Source organism: Vigna radiata, unplaced genomic scaffold (genome assembly GCF_000741045.1).
Source record: "Vigna radiata var. radiata cultivar VC1973A unplaced genomic scaffold, Vradiata_ver6 scaffold_292, whole genome shotgun sequence".
Classification (NCBI taxonomy): domain Eukaryota; kingdom Viridiplantae; phylum Streptophyta; class Magnoliopsida; order Fabales; family Fabaceae; genus Vigna; species Vigna radiata.
The window spans coordinates 285,834-304,515 of record NW_014542031.1 but is presented as its reverse complement, the minus strand read 5'-3'; the positions used below and the strand labels follow the sequence as shown (position 1 = coordinate 304,515).

General features: G+C 33.0%; 3 protein-coding genes across 3 annotated transcripts; 2 read left to right on the top strand and 1 right to left on the bottom strand.

Annotated features, from left to right (window-relative positions):
* Window positions 1–4,321: 4,321 nt before the first annotated feature.
* Window positions 4,322–5,070, top strand: LOC106779000. The gene is made up of 2 exons (XM_022776392.1): window positions 4,322–4,538; window positions 4,647–5,070. The coding sequence occupies exons 1-2, from the start codon at window positions 4,382–4,384 to the stop codon at window positions 5,066–5,068; spliced, it is 579 nt and encodes a 192-aa protein (XP_022632113.1). The 5' UTR covers window positions 4,322–4,381; the 3' UTR covers window positions 5,069–5,070.
* Window positions 5,071–10,610: 5,540 nt separating this feature from the next.
* Window positions 10,611–11,597, top strand: LOC106778999 (uncharacterized mitochondrial protein AtMg00810-like). The gene has a single exon (XM_014667012.1). It carries the CDS (start codon window positions 10,611–10,613, stop codon window positions 11,595–11,597), a length of 987 nt encoding a protein of 328 aa, XP_014522498.1.
* A 2,006-nt stretch (window positions 11,598–13,603) lies between these two features.
* LOC106778998 (uncharacterized mitochondrial protein AtMg00810-like) lies at window positions 13,604–14,285 on the bottom strand. Its single transcript, XM_014667010.1, has 2 exons — window positions 14,045–14,285; window positions 13,604–13,992 (listed from the first exon to the last, which is right to left on the bottom strand). The coding sequence occupies exons 1-2, from the start codon at window positions 14,283–14,285 to the stop codon at window positions 13,604–13,606; spliced, it is 630 nt and encodes a 209-aa protein (XP_014522496.1).
* Between the last annotated feature and the right edge of the window lie 4,397 nt (window positions 14,286–18,682).

Below are 18,682 nucleotides of genomic sequence, written 5' to 3'. Positions count from 1 at the left end.
CAATTATTCATAAACATAAAAATTATGCTACGCATCATGGTATATATATTCATTCGTAATTTTATGTTTACCACTTATTTTATAAAGTAATTTTATCAAATGTTTATATATTAATAAGTATTTTTAAATATTTTTTTATCTTATGACATTTATGTATTGGGTTGAAGCATATGATGCTTCATTCTTTTATTTGATAAAAAGAAAACTGTTTTTTAACTAGAAGCTTACTTCCTATTTGAAAATATATATTTTATGCACAATGAATATTATAGGGATGAATAAGTCAGCAAGCACCCTCCAATTTAACAATAGAAGAGTTCAAATTTGATACAAAAGTAGAATGGCATCAACAAATCCCTTCTCTCAGGGAAATCAGATAGCAATTCGTTTGCCAGCAAAAGCCGTTTTATCATATGGAACCAAAAAGCAACCAAAGTGCAAATTTTAGTTTCCTTCCTGGTATTATAACAAGTAACAATAAATAATTATTGATGTTACAGATCTTTTAGTCAAAAAATTTAATTCTTTTTTCTTGAAATTAATTAATCTGGTCAGTGTAACCTTCATTTCAATTCATGCAATTATTTCTTCAATTAAAAGATATAGATTTGATAATATATGTCATAGGGATCTGATGTAAAGGAGTTTTTCAGTTGATACATTTTAGTAAAGTATATCAAGTTTTAGGTTACATAAACACAATAAAGATTCAACAAATCTTAAATTTTTATTCATTTAATAAAAGAGAAAGTTAATCTTTTTATTTTTGTTAATAACATTTAAGATTTAGGTTTAGTAAATTTTATAATAGTTTTCTTATTATGTTAGTTCATTGTGTATTATACTTCATTGTTGAGTGAATATTCTCTTTATTTTCACTTTGTTTGCATTTTTTTATATTTGTCAATTGAAATGAAATTCATATTAATCTTCTTACTCGCACTTGAATAAAATATTCTTATTATCAATTTTCGTTATATTTAAATATATCAATGTAATTTACTGTTTTGATTTTGTTTTTAAAAATTTGTTATTTGTTAAAAACAACCATAAACACACAAATTATTATACTATTATTGTACTTTCTTCTCTATAAAAAAAGTGATAATTAAATCCATTTTTTCTACTTACATTAATTAATTTACCATAGATATTATATGATTTCAACAATATTAAACATAATTATACTTTCATCATATTAGGTTCTATTAAATATACTATAGCACACTAACGAAAACATAGGTATCACTACACCTTTATGTCTCCATTTTTAAATATTTGTATTATAACTATAAGTTATTAGTAGTTGTAAATTGATAGTATTATGTGTGTGTGCGTGTAGATGAATGTCTATGTGAGTGTTTGTGGGTGTATTAGTACATCTTTGGACGTGTCTATACATGTTAAAAATAAAGTATCAACTCAAAGTATCATATATTTACATCATGAAAGTTTGTCTGTTTTTTTTTTTAAAATAGTTGTATTATAGCATAAATTATTAATATTTGTAAATTGTTACTGTGGTGTGGGTGCATCATATGTAAGTATGTATAGGAACATGTGTCATAATACTAATATTAAAAAAAAAAATGCAAACATACAGTGGCAACAACACCTATATTTCTCCTAGTCTATATAAAAGAGATTCTTTTTTGATGTTCACATTTGTTTCCAAATTTTATCTTTTAAATTAAAAAAATTATTTTATTAATTTTATAATTGTTGTTTTTAATTTAACTGTTTTTTCAATTTGACTGTTTTTTTTTAACTTAACCTTTTTTTTTATTATAAAACTGTCTACAAAATAAATTAAAAACTATTTACAATAAAATTGTAAAAGTTATTTATAATTAGCTTTATAATAATAATAGTAATAATAATACTGTTATTTTTTTTATTATCATAAGAAAAGTAAACACACTGTCTAACTATCTAAATTCGATTAATATATTTTCTACCAATAATTGATTCTCGAATCCAAAATCTAAGTAGAGCATGAATTTATTTTTATGATTTTCTATTTTTCATAATAAATTAAGATGATGACTTCCAATGTTCACCAAACACAACGTTGCAAAGGTACAAGATCTATAACACTTAAAGAGTTTTCGAGTTAGTAGGCGACTAGGGATTTGGTCGAACACTTCCAATGTCGATCGTTCATCGGGTGTCATAGAAATTGATCGCTAGGAAGTCAAATTCAATAAAAGGAAAACTTGTATCAATCGTCGACATAAAAAAAAAGTATTTATGAACTCTCTCCTTTATGGCAATCTTGAAGAAACCCGTCTTCAAACTCTTATATGAAGTGGTAAATTGCTGGAAGAGAGCCATTTCTCTTATTCACTTATCAAAGACAAACATTCTTTCTTTTCATTGAGATGGGTGTGAAAATGATGGAGAAATAAAGAAATCATTGGAGTTATGCCTAATCTCATGCATAAAGTGAAGAAAAATTGTGACAATATGCTTCAGTTTTGAACCAAGTGATAAAGTAAAAAGGTAAGAACTTTTGACCTCGATTCCAACCGAGATAATATTTCTAAGGTTTCTGCATCAATTCTCCTACACTCGAAGTAGTAAAAAGGAGTGGAGGGGTTATTATCTCGGTTCAACTTAGATAATAACGTAAGAATCACGTGCATCTATATGACACCAATTATGGTTGAATCGAGGTCAAGACAGAGATGATAAACAACACTTATTTCAACATGAAACATAGAAGATCAAAATAATTGAAACCTACAACTTAAAATGCCAAATATAACGTTAGAAATAGTTAAAGACACAGACAAAGGATAAAAGTCTGTCTTTCAACATGAAGATAATATAATAGAAAAACAAAAAGTTAATCAGTTATAATGAAACTTTAATGGAAAACAGATTGGTATATATATGTTAACAGCAAAACTTTTGTTAATGTGGTTGCTAAACATAAACAGAAAACTCTATATATTTATTCTCACGCTTTCTTCTCCAACATCATCAAAGTTATTTTCCATTGAAAGCGAAAATGTCTTCACGTTTTGTCTTTCTTCTCCTCCTTGTAGTCATCTCTGCATCACATTCCAATGCATACCCTTTATCAACGCAGAACAGATGGATCATAGATGAAGCCACAGGACAACGTGTCAAGTTGATGTGTGCCAATTGGGCTGGCCACCTTCAACCAATGATGCCTGAGGGTCTTGACAAAAGACCCTTGAAGGAAATTGTTGGTGAGCTTGTGAAGCACAACTTCAACTGCGTGCGTCTCACCTATGCAATCTACATGTGGACACGCTATGCTCATCAGAATGTGCGTGCCAACTTAGCCTCTTTGGATGTACCAGAAGTGGTCCAAGGCATTGCCAAGAACAACCCTTCTGTCTTGTCCATGACACACATTCAGACGTTCCATGCTGTTGTTCAAGAACTTGGAGCTCAGAATGTGAAAGTGTTGCTTGATAACCATGTGAGTGAGCCAATGTGGTGCTGCAATGATGATGATGAGAATGGCTTCTTCCATGACAGACATTTCGATCCTCAGGAATGGGTGCATGGCCTTACTTTGGCTGCCGAACACTTCAATGAAAACCCTGCTGTACGTATTTTTCCTTTTTCCTTTTTCCTTTTTGGCTCAATTATATATATGAACTTTGATCATAACCTGTTTAGATTTCTTTGGTTTTAACTCCTGTCAACAAGAAGTAGAAATTTAAATCTTTACGCGATTTCTTAGCCTTAGAAAGTTTATGTGCCTGTTGCCAAAATCATCTGCGTAACTTTTATATTTATAGACTTAAAGTTCATAGTTTTCTTGGACATGGTTGAACTTATAGATAATCTTAGAGGCTATGTTAATAGTTTCTCTTTTTTTATATATCCTCTCCTTGACTAAGATTGAGTACAGTAAGATGACTTTGTTATTACTCTGGTTTTCTAACAGGTTGTGGCAATGAGTTTGAGGAATGAGCTGCATGGCCCTCGCCAAAATTTGAAGGATTGGTACAGGTACATGAGCCAAGGAGCAGTAGCTATTCACAAGGCAAATCCAAATGTGCTTGTGCTTATCTCAGGTTTGAACTATGACACTGAGTTGCAGTTTTTAAGGAAAAAACCATTGAAGATAAACTTGGGTAAGAAAATGGTGTTTGAGACACATTTGTACTCATGGTCTGGAATTGGAACCCTCAAATTGAAAGAGATATGGACAAAGCAACCATTGAATAGGATATGTGCCAACAACGTTAAAGCGATAGACTACAGAGCTGGATTCCTTACCACTGGCGAGAATGCAGCTCCTTTGATTTTTACAGAGTTTGGATTCAACGAGGCAGGTTCTTCAGAAGAAGACAACAGGTTCTTGACATGCCTTCAAACCTATCTTCTTGGAAAGGATATGGACTGGGGATTCTGGGCTTTCCAAGGTAGCTACTATTTGAAGAAAGACCAGGTCCAAGTTGAGGAGTCATTTGGTGTAATGGATGCAACATGGCGTAACCTTAGATATCCAAATTTCACCGACAAGTTCCAGCTTTTGCAAAGGAAGAATCTTGGTAAGCTTTTTGAGTTCAGTTATCATGCACTCTTAGATTGATCACCATCNGTTACTATTCTTTNAAACATGTGTTTATAAAGGTTAACATTGCTTGTTCTTGATGCAGAACCTAACTCCATGGCCCCCATTGTAAATATCTTGTACCACCCACTGTCTGGTCAATGTGCTCAAGTGAATGACAGGAATGAAGTTGAACTCGGAAGCTGTGAGAGCAAACACAGATGGGNTCGTGGAGAGGATGAGACNAAANTGCTTTTACATAGCACTGAGAAGTGCTTAACAGCAACTGGTGAAGGGCTTCCAGTTGTAGTTTCTGATTGTGAAACGAACAACAGTTCATGGAAATCTGAATCTCTTTCTAAACTTCACTTGGCAAGTATGAATGAACAGGAGGAACAACTTTGCTTGCAGAAGGATTCTAACTCATCCACCATTGTGACTTCAAAGTGTATCTGCATAAAAGATGATTCTGAATGTCTTGATGATCCTCAAAGCCAGTGGTTCCAGCTTGTTCAAACCAATGTGTAGCTTAGGTTAATTGGATTAAGAGTCTAAGATTATTATTGCAGAAACCTTTTTTTTTTTTTTATATTTTGTTTTATTATTTTATATTCTGCATAGTTGGATTAAGCATTTACTAATATGTTTGGGTGTAATATGTTTAATCTCAAATAAAATAGTATTTAATTTTCTTTAGCTGGTTGATGGTTATTTTACAACTATTTTGTTCTTCTAAAGTATACACTATTAATAGATAACAAATATCTCATTGCCTTTAGAAGGAAGTATCTACTATCTTGCTGTGAAGCATTTCATTTGAAAATAAAAAACTTGGCCACTTATATTCTGAGTAGACTCTACAATTTCTCATATTTTATAGAATTTTTCTTACAAATTTATTAATAAAATTTTGTATATAAAGAATTTTTTCACTTTTCTAAGATTTTTAATTAAGTAAATAATTATTTCCTATAAAATTATGAAATTTACAAGTACTTCTTGCAAAATTTTCTGTAAAAAATATTTAAATTTTTTATGAAAAATATTTTGTGCAGAATATTTTGCAAAAAACATAAATAAAAAGTTCTTGCAAACTTTTATTCATAATAAAATTTATAAATATTTTCTAAAACAGTTTTCAAAAGAAAATTTATCTGAAATGTATTTTTTTTAGGAACCGTTTGTTCTACTGTTGCAAGCATTCCAAAATCATTAACAAAGTCAAGATGTCGATGTTATTGTAAGTTTTATAAGAATGTCATATTATTTATTTATTGTAAATTTAAATTGTAATTTGCAGGTTTAAAAATTTGATAACTTATTATAAAAGTATAAAATGCTTAATACAATGCCATTTTTAATTTGGAGGATTTAACACTTCCATTTTCATTTTATATTTAAACTTGTTTTTGTTAAAGTTATAATAAAAAATGCTTAATACAATGTCATTTTTAATTTGAAGGATTTATCACTTTCCTTTTCATTTTATATTTAAACTTTTTGTTAATAAATGCATTTTCAAAATTTACCCATAACATTATAATATACTTAATTTTGTTTATATATATATATACTTTTAAATGTCAAATTTTATATAAATACATACCATTTTCAATTTTTATTGTGAACTATGTTTTTCAATCTTATTTTATATATTATATCATAATTATTATTTTATTATTATTGATTATTTTATTAATTTTATTATTGTTAGTAATATTTTCAATTATTGTTTATATATTATAATATACTCACTAAATTATATAAGATCTTAATTATTATTGGTTATTTTATTAATGTCTACAATAAATGTAATGATCAAACCTAAAACATTGATTAAAATCCTAAACCCTAAACTCTGGAGCAATCAAATTTTGTTATTCGGTTAGGGTGACAGAGAATTTTATAAATTTGGAGTAATTGATATTGAACAAATATTTTGTTTTTAGAATGGTATTTTTTTTATCCATGTTAATAAATAAAGAAATTTTAATGGTTTATTTAAAATCAAAGATAAAATAATTAAATATGGTTGATGATTATCTTTATTTTATTTATTTATCTTTATCTTTTGTAATTTATTTTATTTTTATCTTTTATTTTTATTATTACATCTTGATTTTATTTTTTCTTATTATCTTTTATTTTATTTATATCTCTAATTCTTTATCATCTTATATTTCATTTCATTATATAAAAGAAATATATCCAAAAGATATTAAATCATTATTTCTTTGAAATCATGATTTCCATTCTCTCGAAGTCATCATTTTCATTTTATTCACAACCATCATTTTCTTGAAGAGTTATATGTAAACATACTTGCTTACTTTTCATTATTACAAAATATGAAGGTAGCAAGGAAGACTTTTTAAATATTATCAATGAGTGCATGTAATGTTGGATAAATGGTAATTATCCATAGGGTGAAAAATGTCCAAAATTTACACTGATGGATTGACACACACAATAATTTAAGAATGATAAAGTGAATTTCTTTTATCCTTTTGCATTAAAATGTTGATAATAATAAAATTGTCTTACTTTATTATTTTATTCTAAATGAGCATTGGTTTGAATTAAAAAAGAAAAGTCATATTGTTCACAAATTATGGTGATTAATGTTATTTTCTATAATAATAATAATAGCCTAGAATATGAAATGAGACTAAAAAAGTTTTAGATTGTTTTAGAATTATAAATTAATGTAATAATGTAACTTCCAAGTTTTTCAACGTGATTCTTACTTATACCGAAGAGAAACATGAAAGTAAATTATGATGAAAGTTCAATTTGGAGCAATTTATATCTTAGGAGCATGTTTATCTCGTCAATTTTTTTTTCAATATAAAAATCTATCTTCCATTATAATTATTTATTCTTAAAATAATACTAATTATTGTTATTATTATTACTATCATGTTATTAATATTATTATTTTATTGTTACTTTTTATTAGACGTTAAAAATTTAAATGTTCATTTGACTTTTTACATGGTTATATTTTGTAATTTATTTATCAATTGATAAACAAACATTTTTCTTTCTTCAAAATTTAGAAGATTAGTGATAGGAAATAATATATTTGATTATAATTTACCTTATTTAGTTTTTGCATAATTGATTTTGTCTTAAATAATTGATATATTCTTTCATTAATTATTGTACGTTAATTATTGTACGCTGGTTATGTACATTCTATATATTGTACGCTGCTTATGTACATTTTATATATTGTACGCTGGTTACTCTTTCAACATCAATAAAACACATTTGTAACAATCCTTACATGGTATCAGCCTAATTTCGATCATTCCTTACCTTTTCTTCTTTTCTTTTCTTTCCTATGGCTAATATTGATCGTGCTTTTTCCTTTAACACCATGATCCACATGTTAAACATACGCCTTACCTCAACCAATTTCATTATCTGGCGTCGTCAGCTCCTTCCTCTTCTCGAAGGACAGGCCCTTTATGGTCATATTGATGGTTCAATCATAACTCCTCCTGCGAAATTGCCTGCTGCTGATGGATCTTTGACGGTTCCTAATCCAGCCTCTATCACGTGGAAAAACAAGATCAAAGACTTGTAAGTCTTCTTCAGGCCTCCCTTACTGAAGAGACTCTAACTGAAGTACTGCACTGTGACACCGCACAACAGATCTGGACGGCTCTTGAATCCCTCTACTGTGGTGACTCCAAGCAAAGAGAAATTGGGATCAGAGATCAACTGTTGCACCTTACAAAAGGCTCATCCACTGTTAGGGAGTTTTCCAGAACGTTTCGAGGCTTATGTGATCAACTCAGCCTTATGGGTAGACCAGCGGATGGTTTAGATAAATTACACTGTTTTTTACGGGGTTTAGGTCCCATTTTCACTAGCTTTGGTGCATCTCAATTAGCCATGCGACCACTGCCTGTTTTTCGTGATCTTCTTTCTACTGCCGAGAGTTTTGAAATGTATTTACATGCCGTTGAATCTACTTCCTCTCAAACTGCTTTTAATACCATTACTCAATGTTCCTCTCAATCATCCAATACACGTTTTCAATTTGGGTCGCGTTCTTTCTCAAATGGCAAAACAGGTTGTGGTTACCAATACTCAGGTTGTGGTGGTTACGGCAGAGGACATCGTCCTATCCATTGCCAAATCTGCCGAAGAGAAGGTCATTATGCCACATCTGTCCATCAACGTTATGAAGGTGGCCCACCTCAATCTGCCAATCTTGTTGAATCATTTGCAAATTCTTGCACTCTATCAAATTCAAACCAGTCTGATAGGTACCTCGATATTGGAGCTTCAACACACATGACAACAAACTCATCTGATTTAGACTCAATTGACCTTATTCTGGTAATCACATAGTTACTGTTGGAAATGGTAATGCTCTCCCCATTTCCCATATTGGATCTAATCGTTTAAAAAATAGTTTAAACCTTCTTGATATTCTTGTTGTGCCTAGACTCCAAAAGAATCTCATTTCAATTAGCAAACTTACACGTGATTTTCTTGTGGATGCTATCTTTACTAACACATCTTTTCTGCTTCAGCAAAGGGGTACAAAGGAAATTCTAGCAAAAGGGAGACGTGAGCACAACTTATATGTATTGGAGCATGGTTAAAATGCCTTTGTTTCTGTTTTAAATTCCAATAAGCTACGAGGATCGTTTGAATTGTGGCATTATCGTTTGGGTCATGTTCACTTTGATACTATTTTCCATTTAAGAAAAAGAGGTCTTTTGTCTTTATCTTCTATTTTACCAACTCCTTCCATTTGTGGCTCTTGTGAATTAGCTAAAAGCAAAAAACTACCTTATTCCCTAAATGAGAAATGCGTATCGCATGTGCTGGATTTAATTCATTGTGATTTATGGGGACCTGCTCCCATTTGTTCAAAATTTGGGTTTTGATATTATGTGATTTTCATTGATGACTATTCCAGATTCACTTGGTTATATCCAATGCGCCTGAAATCTGATTTTTATGATGTATTTGTCCAGTTCAAGAAATTTGTTTGAAAATCAGTTTCATACAACTATAAAAACTTTCCAAAGTGATGGTGGCACCGAATTCAACAATAACAAAGTCAAGACCTTGCTAAATGAAGTTGGAATTCTTCATCTTATGTCTTGCCCTCATACTCTAGTCCAAAATGGTAGAACTGAACGCAAACATCATCACATCACTAAAATGGGCCTTACAATGCTTTTTCATTCACATCTCCCTGCTCATTATTGGCTACATGCTTTTTGTTGTGCTGTTTATGTCATAAATCGGTTACCGACCACTCTTCTAAATGATGTTTCTCCATTTGAGACCTTATATAATACTCCTCCTAATTATGCTCACTTTCATCCTTTTGGCTGTCGGGTTTATCCTTGTCTTCGTGACTATGCCACTAACAAATTGTCTCCTCGTAGTGCACCTTGTATTTTTCTTGGATACAGCAACAACCATAAAGGATTTCAATGTTTGGATCCTTCAACCTCCCGGTTATACGTAAAAAGACATGCCAAGTTTAATGAACTTTATTTTCCGTGTTCAAAAATAGGAACTATATCTCCAATTTCCAGATTGGGTTTTACTTCATTTGCTGAACCAGCCTCAACACCTGAAATTCCTGCTCCATCTCCTACAACTGCTTCTTCTTTGCCACTATCCAAGGAAACTATGCACTCACCAACCACGCCTTGTGGTCTATGTCCTGCTGAAGATACTCCTTCAATTGTTGTTTCCATGCCTGATACTCAACCATAAATACACCGTAGTGTCCAGTCTACTCATCCTATGGTCACACGCGCCAAATCAGGTATTTTTAGGCCTCGTCATTTTGCTGACATTACCACCTACCAACCATCTTCTCTTCTTTATGCTCTGCTCACCACTTCAACACCCAAAGGATTCAAATCTGGCCTGGTTGGTTGGATGCTATGCATAAAGAGCTCCTGGCCCTACACTCCAACAATACTTGGGATCTTGTCTCACGTCAATCCAACACCAACATTGTAGGATCCAAATGGGTGTTTCGCTCCAAATATCTTTCAGATGGGTCAATTGACAAATTAAAAGTATGGTGGTTGCAAAAGGCTTCACTCAAACACCCGGTCTTGACTATGATCACACCTTCAGTCCTGTTGTTAAAGTTGTCACTGTTCGTGTCATTCTCACTCTAGCAGTAATGAATTATTGGCCTCTTCATCAATTGGATGTCAACAATGCATTCTTGAATAGGCACCTGACACATCCTGTCTATATGGAACAACCTCCTTGGTTCGTTGATCCTCGATACCTAAATCATGTTTGTCGACTTCGAAAAGCTCTTTATGGCCTCAAACAGGCCCCTCTTGCATGGTTTCAACGATTCAACTCATTTTTGCTTAGTCTTGGGTTCCTTGGAAGCAAGGCAGACCCATCTTTATTTGTCTACCACAACACTGCTGCCACTCTATATATACTTGTTTATGTTGATGACATAATTTTGACAGGGAATAATAATTCTTCACTTCAAAAACTTTTGGCAAGGTTCAAAACTGAGTTTGCTATCAAGGATTTAGGCCATCTAAATTACTTTCTTGGTCTCGAGGTCCACTACACTACCAATGGTGTCTTTATTAGCCAGACCAAATACGCTCAAGACATTTTATCTAGGGCCCGGATGTTGGATGCAAAACCGACAGCCACACCTCTCCAACCTCATATTCAATTGACAACCACAGGAGATCCATTCTCTGATCTCACTCAATATCGCTCTCTCGTTGGTGCACTCCAGTATCTCACTATAACTCGTCTTGACTTGTCCTACGCGGTAAATTTGGTTAGTCAGTTTCTTCAAGCTCCAACAAATGGTCACTTTCAAGTAGTTAAACGCATCCTTCGATATGTCAAGGGCACCATGTCCTATGGCCTATCCTTCACCCGTGGAGCTTCCCTTAATGTTCTTGGATACTCGGATGCTGATTGGGCTCGATGTATTGAGACTAGGCGATCTACCTATGGTTATTCCATCTTCTTAGGCAGTAATCTCGTCTCATGGAGAACTAGAAACAACCAATCGTAGCTCGATCGAGTTGTGAATCAGAATATAGAGCCATGGCTAATGCAACAACTGAACTAATATGGCTTACTCATCTTCTACATGATCTGCATATTTCCCATCAAGCGCCAACTCTTCTTTGTGACAACAAGAGTACTATATTCCTCTCCCAAAATTCGGTGGCTCACAAACGCGCTAAACATATTGATATTGATTATCACTTTGTTCGAGATCTTGTTCTATCTAACAAACTCATCACTCAATCCACTCCTTTTGATCTCCAACTAGCAGACATATTCACTAAAAGTCTGCCTCGACCATTGTTCCAGTTCTTCAGAGCCAAGCTTCACGTTGGACCAAATCCCACGCTTTGCTTGAGGGGATGATAGGAAATAATATATTTGATTATAGTTTACCTTATTTAGTTTCTGCATAATTGATTCTGTCTTAAATAATTGATATATTCTTTCCTTAATTATTGTACGTTAATTATTGTACGCTGATTATGTACATTCTATATATTGTACGCTGGTTACTCTTTCAACATCAATAAAACACATTTGTTACAATCCTTACAACTAGTTTGGTGGATTCCACCTCCAAAAGGATGTGTTAAAATTAATTGTGATGGACTTTACACCCAGAATGGAAAGAAGGCTACTGCAGGAGGTGTTATTAGTGATTCTGATGGTGAATTTCTTTTTNCCTTCTCTAGTGTGTTAAGAGTTCATTCATCAGTAGAAGCTGAATTATATGCGATCAAGCTTGGAATGGAAATAGGGATATAACAACTTGATTGTTGAAAGTGATTCACTATCAGCTATCCAACTTATTAATCGAAGAATCATCTAATAAACTCATTAATTTTATGCTCTTGTTTCTTCAATAATACATATGGCTGCCAATGTTCATTATATTACTTGGAATCATCTATATAAAAAGATCAATTCGGCAGCTGATGATCTTGCCAAATATGGACTATCGTTATCTTCAAACTCACCTGTTATTCTTTTTAAATTTGCTCCAAATTTCCTTCTTTTACCTTTATGTGCGGATAAAATTGGAACAATGTATTACCGCTAAATGTATTTTCTTATCCTATTTAAATGAGATTTCTTAATAAAAAATATTTCTTTTCAATTTTTTTTATTCTATATTTCTTTAATTTTATATAATACAAAGTATAATATGTAATTATTATATAATTTTTTTTAATTATTAGATCATTATTATATTATCAACATTTAATTTTGTTTAAGCAAGAGAAAATGCAAAATGAAAAATTATAAAAAATATATCTATTAATTTGAGAAAGGTCGTATCTATTTATACGTATTTATTTTTGTTCTACTTTTTTTCAGTTTAGCTTATTTTATTTTATTTTTTACTATATTTTATTTTCTCTTGTTTTAGTTCAATGTAGTTTATTTTATCTTATCCTATCTTTTTATTTTTTGTTTTTTATTTGTAAGGACTCTACATGCCATTAATCCTCACAGAGATAACTTCACAATGACTAATGGTATGTGTACGAGCTTCATAGAGGAATTCATAATGCATCCAGAAAAGAAAGAGAACAACAAGGAGAAGAAGAAAATTCTGATATATATAAGTGTATTGTTCTTTGTACAGTGAGATTTATAAAAGAGTAGAGAAGGTTACATATATATATATATATATATATATATATATATATATATNATATATATATATATATATATATATATATATATATATATATATATATATATATATATATATATATATATATATATATATATATATAAGATAAGAGATGGGAAAGAACAAAAAAACATATATATTACAGATAAGAGATGGGATATTATTTTTGACAGCCTCCCTCAAGCTTGGCATATATAACAAGTGTGCCGAGCTTGGAATTTATGTTGTGAAAGGTGGAAGGAGAAATCGGCTTGGTGAGGATATCGGCAAGTTGAAGAGCTGAATGCACAGGGAGGAGTTTGACAGTTCCTTACTGAATTTTCTCACGAATAAGATGGCAGTCGATCTCAATATGTTTGGTGCTTTTTGTGGAAGACTTGATTGGTAGCTATTTTAATGGCAGAGTGATTGTCACAGAAGATGGTGGCAGGGTGGGATAGATGAAGATGAAGCTCCTTGATGAGTTGAGTAAGCCATTGGATCTCACAGACAGTTTGAGCAAGGGCGCGGTATTCGGCTTCAGAGGAGCTACGAGAAACAATTGGTTGCTTCTTTGACTTCCATGAAATTGGGGAATCTCCAAGATAAACAATGTATCCAGTGGTAGATTTTCTGGAATCAGGGCATCCGACCCAATCAGAGTCGTTGTAGGCCTTGAGGGTGATACTACTTGTGGCTTTGAGAAAAATGCCCTGACCAGGGGTGTTCTTGATGTAGAGGAGGATGTGAAATGCAACTTGATGATTAACCTATGTATTGGCTGAGGCGATGAACAACGTAGGTTATACCTGGGCGGGTGTTGGTAAGATATATGAGACGCTTGATCAAATGGCGAAAAATAGTGGGGTTAGCAAGCTGGTCACCGTCAGAGGAAACCTTGGCAGAAAAATTCATGGGAGTGCTAACAGGAGCAGCAACAAGCATTTCGGTTTCTTGAAGTAGATCTAAAGCATATTTACGCTGAGAGAGGTGAATACCTGCAGAGTTACGAGCAACCTCGAAACCCAAAGAATAAGACAAGTTACCCATGTTTTTGATTTCGAATTGAGCATTGAGTATGTTGGTGATGTGATCAATTTCATGCATATTGTTACTGGTAAGGATGATATCATCAACATAAATGAGTAAGATAGTAATTGTAGCACCATTATGCTTGATAAAAAGAGAGTGATCACCAGAGGTTTGAGTAAACATGTTAGAGAGAAGGAAAGAAGATAGCTTGTCATACCATTAGCGGTTGGCTTGTTTCAAGCCATAGAGAGATTTATGTAAAAGACATACTTTGTTGTGGTTGGAATCATGGAATCCCGATGAAGGTTGCATGTAGACTTCCTCATTTAATTCTCCATGTAAGAAAGCATTGTTTACTTCAAGTTGCTTTAGAGGCCAATTCTTTGCAGCAGCCAATGAGAGAACTAACTGGACAGTGGTGAGTTTGACAATTGGTGAGAAGGTGTCAAAATAGTCAATGCCTTCCAATTGTGTATACCCTTTAGCAACAAGGCGAGCCTTGAACCTATCAACAGTGTCTTCAGCTTTGTGTTTAGTTTTATAAACCCATTTACAGCCTATGGCTTTCTTGTTGGAAGGGAGATCAGTAAGAGTCCAAGTCTTATTCTATTCAAGAGCAGTAATTTCTGCCCTCATAGTAGTACACCAATGTTCATATTGAATGGCTTCTTTGTAGTCAATTGGATCATGTGTTGAGTCAATAGAGAATATAAAACCTTTATATGTCAGAGACAACCTATCAAAACTAAGAACATGCTTAATAGGATATTTAGTAGTAAAGTTACTACAGGAAGCTATTTGAAAATCTTTTAAATATGCAGGTGTTTTCCTGTGTCTAGTGGATCTCCTAGGAGAGGTAATGCTGGTGTCGGTATGATTGGCAGGAGTAGTAGAGGGAATAGGGGCAGGATGATAGTTTGATGCAGGTCATGAAAAGTATCAGGATGATGGAGAGGCAAGGGTAAAGTGGAGTTTGGGGGGGAAGGAGGAGGGGTATTGGGAAATTCATTTTCACAAAAAGTAACATTGTGAGAAATTTGTATGTCATGGGTGTCAAGTTTATTGGTGATGTATCCTTTTGTTGTAGGATGTAAACCAAGGAAGATCTTAGGGTAGCCCTTGGGTCAAGTTTTTTTCTGTGAGCTTGGAGGGCGCTAGTATAACAAAGGCATCTGAACACCCTAAGTCTATAAATCTTTATGAAAGAGTTTGTCATATGGGGAGTTGTTATTAAGAAGAGGAGTGGGCATAGTGTTGATAAAAAGAGTTGCATAGTTAAGGGCATATGTCCAAAATTGATTAGGAAGTTTTGAGTGAAAAAGCAAGGCCCTAGTAACATTTAAAAGGTGTTGATGTTTTCTTTCAACAATACTGTTTTGTTGGGGTGTTTCATTACATGAAGTTTGGTGAATAATCCCTTGAGAGTTATAGTAATCATGCATGGCAAACTCTGGCCCATTATCAGACCTGATGACTTTAATAGTTGTTTGGAATTAATTATTGAAATGTGATATGAAATGCAAAAAATGATTGCGAGTTTCAGATTTAGCATGCATCAAATAAACCCAAGTATATCTAGTATGGTCATCAACAATAGTGAGAAAGTATTTATGAGAATGTAGGGATGCAGTGGGACAAGGTCCCCAAATATCAACATGTATGATATCAAAGGCATGAGAAGCAATAAAATTATTTGAAGTAAAAGGAAATTTTTTTTGCTTAGCAGTGTGCCAGGCATTACAATTGTATGTCCGAGAACTTATGCAAGGATATTTTTGTTTAAGAATATCTAAATGTTTATTAGATAAGTGGCCTAAGCGGTTGCGCCAAATATCATTTTTATCATTTCTATCAGCAGTGTGCGTTGTGTGCACTAGTAGCATGTACAGAGGTAGCAACAGTGAGGTTGGGTCCATGAAAAACATATAGGCCAGCGTGAGATTCAACTGAACCAATCTTGTGATGTGTTGTTGAGTCCTGGATAAAACACGTGGAACCAGTAAAAATTACATGAACACCATTATGCAGAACCAATTTAGATATAGAGATCAAATTATAACAAAAATCTAGAATGTAAAGAACATCTTTAAGACAAATTTTATCACAGAGTTGGATAATTCCTTTATGTGTAGCTTGTGTAATGATGCCATTAGGAAGATTAATTTTCACAGGTTTAATTTGATCATAAGATTTGAGATGTTTAAGAGAGGAAACAACATGGTTAGTGGCGCCAGAGTCCAATATCCATGTTGTGGTACCTGAATCACCAGCGGTATTAAAATGCAAAAGCGTTTTACCTGTATATGAGGAACTAGAAATTAAGGAGCCAATTTGAGGATTGGAAACGATAGCAGCATCAGTGTTAGGATTGAGGAGAACCAAAAGAGCTTGGTATTGTTGTTTTGTGAGTCGCATTTCATGGTCAGGTGTTTCTCCTTGATTATCATTGGCAGGTTCTTAATTTCTTGAAAGAAGACTTTTACCATTGTAGAAATTGTGACCAGGTGGGAACCCATGCTTCTTGTAACACACATCAACAGTATGACCGGTTTTGCCATAATGGGAACAAGATTTTTTGTTGGATGAAGGTTTCGCAAGAAAATTGTGCTTCTTGAAAAAGACATTATCAGTGTGGCCAGTCTTGCCACAAAAAGAACAGGTGACAGTGCTTATAGTGGCAGTGATATTGTTAGATTCCAAATATTCAGAAAATTATTATTCACTAATTGTCTTTCTTGTTTCATAACATAGGAGAAAATTTTGGAAACACTAGGTATGGGATCCAATAGGAGGACATGAGATTGAATGTTACCATACTTTTTGTTCAAGCCTCTCATAAATTGCAAGGCTCAGTCCTGATGTTTTCTTTGTGAAATGATGGAGAGCATTTTGTAAGAGCATTTGACAACGCAGGTGCATATTAGGTCTGAAATTATCCAATTCGTCCCATATAATGCGTAATTTTATGTAGAATTCAGTGATAGTTTGACTGCCCTGTTTGAGAGAAGAAGCTTCTTTTTACAGCTTTGAGATGCGCAACAGATCCCCCTGAAAAAACCTAGATTGGAGATCATTCCAAATGGCTTGGGCATCATCCATCTAAAGAATGTTGTGCCTGATCTCTGGAGAAACGGAGTGAACCAACCAAGAGACCACCAGGTTGTTTCATCGCTTCCAAGCATTGTTCGATGGGTCTTCTCTGGACGGTTCTTTAGCAGTTCCATCGATGAATTGTGCTTTATTCTTGGCACTTAACGCAGTGGTCACAGATTTAATCCAGGCATGGTAATTATTGGAATCAAGAAGAGGAGAAACCAGAGATGTGGCTAGGCTTTCGATGAGACGAAGGTAATTGAAGCTTGAAGGATGATTGTTCTCGTCATTCATGTGGTTGGGCTTTTTCTGGGCTTTCGCTGTGTTGTTCTCGTCACTCATGGCGGAAGAACTGAAAAAGAAAGTAAAAGATCTTCAAGAATCTCACAAGACGAAAGGCAGAGAGTATGAAAGAGTGTAAGGCGCAGCAGAGCTCTTCAAATGAAGAGCTCTGATACCATTACAGAGATAACTTCACAATGACTAATGGTATGTGTATGGGCTTCATAGAGGAATTCACGATGCATCCAGAAAAGAAAGAGAACAACAAAAAGGAGAAGAGAATTTTGATATATGTAAGTGTATTGTTCTTTGTACAATGAGAGTTATAAAAGAGCAGAGAAGGTTATATATATATATATAATTTAATTTTGAAAATAAATTTTCTCCTTTAAACTGATTTATATATTTTTATGTGAGACTTAAGTTTAGTCATATAATTTATTTGAGTTACTCCCTTCACCTTAGTAATTTTATTAACAACCAACACATAATACTATTTGATTATAATAAAAAAATAATATCTTAAACAAAATTTTCAGTATTTAAATTTATATATCCTTACTTCAACGTGTATGTCACAAAAAAAAAGACAAAATATTAGATATTGCAAATATTTAAAAGTGGTTAACAATGTTATTTAGCTAAAAACATAAAAATATTAATGATGTTTAAATTTTTATATATATATATATATATATATATATATATATATATATATAGTTTAATAGGTTCGGAGGTCCCTATTTATGTGGATTTGCATCAATTGGATCCTTGTATTATGAAAGTTTTCAATTGGGTCCCTGTTTTGGTAAAATTTGAGTCAATGAAGCCCTTGCCGTTAAATGTTATGGACGACGTTAATTTTCTAACAATGTAGCATGTTGAGGTGTCCTTTAATTACGACGTGGCACGGTATTAGAAGAGTGTCTTGTTGACCAACTTTGACTGATTCATAACGTGACCAATGAAGACCTGCCACGTGTCAACCCCTTTCCCACCCAAAATTAGGGTTTCAGATTGGGAAAAGGAGGAAAACTTGT